Raw genomic sequence first — 9,023 nt, 5'->3', positions numbered from 1 at the left:
TCTAAAAGCACCCGGCTGCGCTCGTTACTGTACGTGCAATAAAACCTTTGCGTAAAAAGGCAATATTTTTATCAATACAGCTGCTCAACAAGCATCTAAATGTAGAAAACATTAATTTAATCTGCTCTCTGACTCAATCAGAGCTGCTGCCATGTTTTCATCAGACCATGTTTCAGTTAAAGACGTAACGTCAGGTTTATGATCTGTAATATAAAGTAAAAGGATTTGTTTGCCAGGGATCTTTCATTCAACGAAGCCAAATGTTTAGTGTCGGGCTCAGAGATTATTGTCTGCCGATCAGGAATAACAATTATGTTTGATAATTGTGCAGCCTGTCACGTGGAAAGTGCTGATCTCACATGGAGTATTGCTTTGTGAGCGACGACTGAAGGGTTGAAGTCCAGAGTTACCGTAGTTTTATAAACAGAGTGACGCACTGAATGGAAGAAGTTGGCATTTATCAAAATTTAATTTAAGTCGTTCAGTTCAGGTGTGTTTTATTATTATATATTACAGGTAGGGCTGGGCAATAAAACAATATAATTTTCCTCAATAACAATATAATGTTCAATATATTGTCAAAAAATATTTGGTTTAATTCATTTGAATCATGGACAAATTAGCACTTAATTCTACAAAAAAATATTTGTTTTGTGGAGAAAGAGGCCTGAAAAAAAGATTAAATAATCATATTTGTTGAAAACAGATTTTATCATAATAGTTTTGAATGTTCCACCTCAGATTTGTCAAGTGATTCACTGTTTGGCATCAAGTGTTTTTCACTTTCTGACCATAAAGAAACGTTTAACCAAATAATTAACCATCTGGTTTCTTCAAGTTTCACTCAGGAACAAAAATCAGCTATTAAACTTGAAAGAAATAATGATTTAGAAATGTATCGCCCAGCCCTTATTACAGAACAATCGCAGCTGCTTTCTTGTGTCTGCAGGAGGTGTTCATTTTTATTTATTTTGCAACCAGACAGATGTAAAACTTTGGCGGGCTGGATGTGGCCAGTTGATGATCACCGCTGTAGGGGATGCAGAGATGATTTTGTACATCATCTTACAACAAGGACTGACTGGAACACTTAAACCTTGTACTTGTTGTACTTTTGAGAAGCGAGGGCCACCAGTTTAATGATGGTCAAATTCCCGACTGTTATTGGTACCGTACACATTTTGATTACCGCGATAACCGGGTTTGATAATCTGACGGTAAATACTGTCCAGTAGCGACAGTCTCCCAGAAGCAGCTGTGCGTGCGCAGTGTGTGTTGGGGTCAATGACAACAACAAGACGCGCTGCTTAGATCTTTTACTGGTCGTTTATTGGTTTTTATAAGAGGGCTGAGGGAAGCTTGATCGAAGAAAATAACCTTATAGCAAATGCAGGGTGAGTTAATTTTTAGCTTTGTGTTGTCTAACTAGCTTACATCTTGCAAACTGAAGCTCTCTGTGTTAGCTGCTCTTGTAAAAACTCCACATGTTGTTCTGCTGCTGTGTGCGCCCTCTGCACACGACAACACTAGGGCTGGCCCGAATGTCATTTTTTTTTCAGCTTCGATGCTTCTGACTGTGTGTGAGAGAGAGAGAGAGGGAGAGAAAAAGAGAGAGAGCGCTTAGTTGCTTTAGTTATATGCAGGCTATATAAAAACAGCACGTTATTATTAACAAAAGGTTGTGTTTAACTTTTCTCGCAGCTAACCTAGTAAAGTGCAGGACTAAGAGGGAGGAGACTGGAGTTGGACAGAAGAGGAATATTTATTTCGGTGTTGAAGTGATTGGAAATTGAGCCGGGAATTTCAAAGGGAACGCCCCCGTTAAGTAGAATTTCCGAGTTGGGAAGTCGGGAGAACTGTACTGCTCCGACTTGGTGATCCAAGATGGCTGTCGGAGTATCAACAGTTAGTGAAAGCTGTAGTTTATACTGTTTATTAGTACTTCTGTGTTCTTGTGACTCATATGCATCTCAGATATTTGTACACAAAGTGCTCTCCAACTGCTGACTAGTTGTAAACAGCTGGCCGTGCGAGGTTTTCTGACTCGTTAACTGGAACGCCGTCAACTCGCAGGTCCAGGACAGATTAAGTGATTATATTAACCGGGCGTGGGTCCAGGGAGACCAGACTGGATGAGCAGCGTTTCTGGTAGTGGAAAGTAACAACACGTTATGTAAAATTCGCCTACTAACTGTTCTTAAACTGCCATTGTCATCAGTCAGTTTAAAGTGCTCCCACAGAGCTGAGGGCTTCATTTTGTTTTCCTTTTGATGTGAATTGGAGCGTTAAGTGCTGCGCGAAGGAAAAAAACCCCAACATTCGTATCTCAAAATTAACAATCAAATGTGTACCCAACGATCGGATACTGGGGTCTAGCTCTAGATAACACCTTACGCAGTTGGCAGCTGTCAACAGGAGAAACACTGCAGACTCAGTTGTTGGGCACATTGCTGTTACTGTCACTGTCTTCTGAAGACTCACTTGTATTTGCGTAATTGTGTTTGGGACATTGTATTTATTTAAATAATATAATAAAGTAAAGTTTTCTTTTTACATGCCAGGTCTTCAGCAGGGTCCACCAGCTCTCTGCCGAGAGAGCCGAGCAACCGCTGACAGGACTTTATGGAAACGTATAATAATTAACTCAGCATCAAACTATATCGGTATAAACGGTATCTAATTTTAAATTCTATTGAAATTATGTCAGGATACCTCATAATACCTAATTACCGCCCAGCACTACTACCCCCTGTAGCTCAGCTATATATGCAGACTTAACTCTCCCTTTATGCTGATGATACAAGGGGCAACTTTTTGAGCAATGTTGCTGGGCAATCTTGCTAGTGGCAAGTCCGACTATGTTTTGAATGGATAGGGGCGGGGCGGGTGGTGAAGTGGTGGAGGAAGGTGATTACGGTAGTAATCTCTAAAAGTTGCTCCGCGTATCATCAGCTTGAGGCTGGGGTGAGGGTTGGTAAACCTCCCTAAAGTCTTGATGCCTCTCCTCATATTCTGTGCTTTGACTGGGGAAATTATCTGAAATTCCAGTGTTAACATGTATGTTAAAGTTGGTTACATTTACCAGGTTTAGTAACCAAACCACCACATAAACTGCTGACAAAAAGGAGCATAAACGTGCATGCAAACTCCTCATTGTCAGCAAAATTTGCCGTTTTGAAACCAAAATGGGTCACCTACGCGATTTGTGCAGACCTAAGGAGAAAATATTTTTTTATCCTTTAGGCCTACCAGTTGTCTACCGAGTCCACTCTAGCATGAGCTTTGCAACTTTACAGCCGGCTCTGCCTAAACAATTGTCACTCCTAATGCCTCAACCTTACAGCCAATCAGAGAGACAGAGGAGGAGGGCAAGTCTGCGAGTTACACACCTGCTGCCATCCGACAACTACGTGCAAGTTGTGGTTCTTCGCGGGTCTATTTCAGTTAGCCGGCTATTTAAAAATGTTAAAATATTCATCGCGTGATTCATCAACGGTGATAAATTATCCAGAAGTCCCACGAGGTGCGGATATCTCGGCACAACACCAGTGAAGCTGGGGCTCGGTCTCCTCAGCAAGTGTTCCTCCACTGCCACTGCACACTTGCACGCTACGCCTACACATGCGCACTGACGACCCAGGGTTAGGGTTACAATTTTGGATTTAGTCACACACTTCAAAAACATTTATTGAAAGTTTTATGCCTTTTTACATTTATTTTCAGCATTAAATGTTGAAATATATATTGTAATAGGCTGTATATTAACTTAACCGGTTGTTCGATGTAAAATCAGTCGTTGAGCACCCCCATATCACCAAAATGGCATGATCCTTGTTTTGCTGCGAAGACCTGCGCGGGACAGTTTTCTTGATCACGTTTCCGCTGATTTTGACCATTACTGCCCGCTCCCGCAACATGTGTTTTCACTCCCGCAGTATATTTTTTTAACCGCCCGCCCCCGCGGTTGTCTTTGGTCCCGCGGGATCCCAATGCAGCTCTCTACTGCGAAGCTTCAACTGTGAGATTGACAGTCGAATCAGGCTCCGCCCATCGAAGTTTATTAGGCTAAATGTTTCAGGGGAAACTGAAATGATGCAACTCACATCAAAGACGACTTCAGCTCAGTTTCAGGCTTTCTATTCATTTCATATTCTGATATCCTTTAACACTACGCAATGCATTTTATTTGTCACATCACCTATTGTTTACTGCTCTTCATCATATTCATCCAAAGTTTTTATTTTTCATTCATATATATCGATCCGAACTCCATTCAGAAAACAAACCTTTTAGAAGTTGTTGTCCTGCTGTCTTGCTGACAGACAAAGCATGAATTGTATTCAATAAGGCTCCATCTTTTTTTTAGCTCATATCAGCCAGCTGGGCTCTAGTTATCATAAATGTGCTTAAAAAGATCAAAATGTACTGATACAAACACTGAAAATATTTAACCATTTAAGTCTTATATTGAAACCACAAATAAAACTTAAATTTTTTGCGTTCAGCCCATGGTGCTCAACACAAGATTACAATAATCAACTGTAGCAGCAGAGGTCAGTAATAATGTAATTATGCTTTGCAATGTTCGCTACATTTATATGAAATAACATTAAATAGCAAAACTTTATTACTACCTACTACTTTAGATTGTTACAAATACTTCGTATATCGTATTTGTTTTACAATCGCATCGTAGTCGTTGACCAAATAATCGAATCGTGAGACCAGTGAAGATGCATTACCCCTAATAAATACAGAGTGCTGGTTGTTGTTCGTGTGCAGGTGTTTCTTAAACAGGTAACAGCTACAGAGAGAAAACCTGTTGCTCTGCAGTAATAACTGTGAGACTTTTAGTATCAGCACAGAACATGTGTGCAGACACAAACTCCATCAAAGGTCTCTTCAGCTGTTACAACTGAGTAAAAGTTGTGCCGCTGTCATCTGAAATGGAGGTCGCATCATGTGACGCTTTGGAGGAAAGGACCTCTTATTTCTCAACAATATATTTATTTGTTCCTTCTCGACTGGCTTTGGTTCCTTGCGTCTCTCCATTAATCCCCGGTGGGCGGGACTAAGACACATGGAAAACACGCAAGTGAGGGAAGCAATTAAGAGACTTGAGAAGCAGCCACTTTTTCACTGGAAGTCCAAAAAAAGGATACACGGGTGTCTAGCTGCAGGTCACCAATGTGGAGTTGCTTCGGGTGCAGGCTCGGTTCTCTTGTTTGAAGCAGACTGCTTCAGTGAGCTACTTCCTGTTATGATGGCTTTTTTCATTCACCATGCACAAACAAACAGGGTTAGCCTGAGAGGTTTATAAACCGGCTTCCTGGAATAGACACAAGGTTAAGTTTGGGATTTTCCCATTTATTGTTTCTATTTGATAAATTGGGATAAAGTTTTTAGAGACTTCTCCAGTGTTGAGCGAGTGCGCCACAGTCGGCAGCAGGGAAACAGGGCTTCAACTTAATCCTTGAGGGCAATTGCTCCCCGCCCAAGTACGTCCCCTTAAGTGCTTATTTTTGCCACTGATTGGCTCAAATTGTTAGTAGGATCCCCTGGTATACCCTAACCCTTTCTGTGTTACCAGAAACGGTCATTAATCAGATTCCTATAGACGTCTGCGCCACCCCAAGTCCCTCTGTGGACACATCCCTGCTGTTGGTTGTCACAGACGGTAATGCATTCGTCATACTTTAACATTGTGGGGTTTTGTTCCACATATATGCTCTAAATGTAATTTATGGTTCCAGATAGCTCGCTCCACCATGACACCTGTTTTTCTGTCTGTATGTCTGTCTTTTGCTATAGAAACAGAGAGGAAGTGAGAAATCCATACATCACCGCTGTCAGCAGTGTGGCGAGTCCTTCACAAGATCTGGACATTTAAAGATTCATCAGAGACTTCACACTGGAGAGAAACCGTACAGCTGTGACCTGTGTGAGAAAACGTTCACTACATTAGGTGTCCTAAAACGGCACGTACGTGTTCACACTGGAGAGAAACCGTACAGCTGTGACCTGTGTGGGAAAGCGTTCACTACATTAGATGTACTAAAACGGCACGTACGTTTTCACACTGGAGAGAAACCGTACAGCTGTGAGCACTGTGGGAAAGCCTTCAATCAAAAAGGTCACCTAATAACCCATACACGCGTTCACAATGGAGAAAAACCGTACTGGTGTGAACAATGTGGGAAAATGTTTTCCCAGGGTAGTAACCTTAAAAGCCACCAACTTGTTCACACTGGAGAGAAACCGTACAGCTGTGACCAGTGTGGGAAAGCTTTCACTAGACTATGTTACCTAGAAGTCCACAGACATTGTCACACTGGGAGGAAACCATATAGCTGTGTCCAATGTGGGAAAACGTCTACTAGCAATCAGTTTCTCAAAAGACATGAATGCATTCACACTGCATCAGTCTAAAACTGGTAGAGAGCAAAGTTAGCCGATTCCTCTCCACATTATCACGTGACTGTGATGGATTAGCGTCATGTGATGACGCTTTGAGAGTAACTACACTCCCAAATTCTGACTAAATGACAAAGCATTTAATATTTCTGTAACAACCAGTGTCCTAAAAACTGAAATATAATTGAACTATCATGTACAGTATGTCTACAGGACAGAGCTGCACACCAGTTTAGCTTGTATGTTCTCAACTATGCACAAGTACTTTGTACAAATTTAGCTAAAGTTACATAGCAGCCAATACAGGGGAGCTCAACCTCGTCTCTCTCAGCAGTTGGGGAAACTCAAATTGCAATTTGTTTGTTATTTCAGTCGTTTGACAAGACTAAAATTTTTCAACACGCCAAAGCGCCCAGTGGGAGTGACTGTTACCCGCCATGTCCGAAATCCCCCGCAATTTAATTTTGACCCAGGTGTCGTCCACATATCTGTACCAGTGGCTCGGTGCTGCTCCTCTGAAGGAGTTGAGGGTTTTTCCCTCCACATCTTCCAAGTAGATGTTCGCCACAATAGGAGATACCGGTGAGCCCACTGCACAGCCGTGCTTCTGTCTATCGAACCCTCCGTTGAACTGGAAATAGGTGGTGTTTACACAGAGGTCCTGTAATTTACTTATCTGTTCAGGGCTGAGGCTAGTTCTGTTGTTGTCTTGGAGCAGGTGTGTCTTTATGGTTTCTACTGCCTCCATGGTGCGGCTGCAGGGGAACAAGGAATCTGTATTCACTGTTTTTATTTTCTGTTACTGAATGTGGTTTTGTTCAGACTGAAAGCAAAGACAAATCTAGTCAACTCAAAGAATCACAGATTCACTAAAGGTGTATGTCTCTGTCATGAAGCATGTTGTTGGTCAAAGCTCATTTCTTTTGTCTAATGATGCGTCTGCTTAAACAGTAAGATGAGAGCATTCATTGATTAACTGATTTTATCTGCTCAAAGTGATCACAGGTCAGAAGGGGGAACAAACTGATTTTATTAATCCTCTACATGTCGTTACCTTGTGTACTTTGCTAATCTAATGTGGTGTTATATTTTCCACTAAGGGTAACACTGTTTTGATAAAAGGACCTGTAAGATTGTTTTTTGTGATGTTTTCCTGTGAGAAAGGAGTTTCCCCTGTGGTTTAAGACTGAGAAAGGCTTCTCTCATTAAATGTCTTATCTGTCAGACTCTCCCTCGGGTGTATGAGCTCTGCCCTTCAGCTGAATCACTCTGTTACTCTTAATAAAAATCACAAAGACAAATGTTTGTTGTAACTTCTTTATTTGTTCATTTCTTCACAAGGAAATGTACAATTTCCAACACAAATCGGTTGACGTTAACCTCAGACCGCCATGTTTCATATTTTAAAGCGTCTCTCAGGTTTACAGGTGCACACGGAGACGGCATAAGAAGCACAATTAAATTTGTCTTGGCTGGCTCATCCCACCTGTTCAGGTTTGGTCTTCTAGGTTTCTTATTGTTTGAAAGAGTTCATCTCTTGGCTGAACCCAAACGTGCAGCCTCTGGACCCAAAGACTGAGCCCTAACCTGGGGAAACGCATGAAAACCTTGTGCACGCAGTAACGGAGAGCTGTGCTGTTAGCGAGGAGTTTTGGGAGATATGTTTTGTAAATTTCCGGATGGGTGACGTAGGGTGAAGTCTCTACCCATTAAGATACACACGAGCCACAGCAATATTAAGTTCATATTTAAATCTCCCGATACGGCAACAGGACCTGTCAGGATCTAGGAATGTTAATTAATGTTCTGCGTTCTTCTACATCCAAAAGGTCTCGCACACAGTTCAGGTTCATGCGGAGAAATTGTCCGGATAAAAGCAGCCGTCCTCCTGATCCTGAGCGCAAAGTAAACTCGATTAGACTTTGGTCACGAGAACAAGACGAGAAGATATTTTAACACTGTTTTGAATAATAATAATAATAATCCTTATTTGTAGAGCACTTTTCAAAAACAAGTTACAAAGTGCTTTAACAAGTGTAAAGAATAATACAAAAAAAAACAAGATAAGAGCATGAAAAATTAATATAAAACTAGTAAAATACAATAAAATAAAAGGGATAAAATAAAGTCAAATAAGATCGGGAAAAGCTCTCCTATAAAAGTATGTTTTAAGAAGGGACTTAAAAGAGTTCACTGACTCAGCCGACCTGATTTCCTCGGGCAGGCTGTTCCAGAGCCTCGGGGCCCTGACAGCAAACGCTCTGTCCCCTTTAGTTTTCAGTCGAGACTCTGGAACAGACAGCAGACCTCTGCCCGAGGATCTCAAGGTACGTGCTGGTGCGTATGGGACTAAAAGGTCAGAAATATAACAAGGCGAGAGGCCATGAAGAGCTTTCAAAGTGATCAATAGAATTTTAAAGTCAATTCTAAAACATACTGGGAGCCAGTGTAATGAAGCTAAAATAGGAGTAATGTGGTCATATTTCTTTGTTCTGGTTAAAAGCCTGGCAGCTGAGTTCTGGACAGTCTGGAGTCGATCAATAGATTTTTGGGTTAAACAGGTGAAAAGGCTGTTGCAATAATCCAGGCGTGATGAGATGAAGGCGTGT

General features: G+C 41.5%; 1 protein-coding gene across 1 annotated transcript in view; it reads left to right on the top strand.

Annotated features, from left to right (window-relative positions):
* LOC123979973 (zinc finger protein 665-like) overlaps positions 1-9,023 on the top strand; it is a 19,583-nt gene that overhangs the window by 526 nt on the left and 10,034 nt on the right. The window contains exon 2 of the mRNA XM_046064085.1: positions 5,812-6,423. Within this exon, the coding sequence (XP_045920041.1) occupies positions 5,812-6,423 (612 nt within the window). The remainder of the gene's footprint in view (positions 1-5,811; positions 6,424-9,023) is intronic.

The sequence above is a fragment of the Micropterus dolomieu genome, linkage group LG12 (assembly GCF_021292245.1).
Source record: "Micropterus dolomieu isolate WLL.071019.BEF.003 ecotype Adirondacks linkage group LG12, ASM2129224v1, whole genome shotgun sequence".
Classification (NCBI taxonomy): Eukaryota; Metazoa; Chordata; class Actinopteri; order Centrarchiformes; family Centrarchidae; genus Micropterus; species Micropterus dolomieu.
The sequence above is the reverse complement of the archived record's forward strand: the minus strand, read 5'-3'. Positions and strand labels throughout refer to the sequence as shown.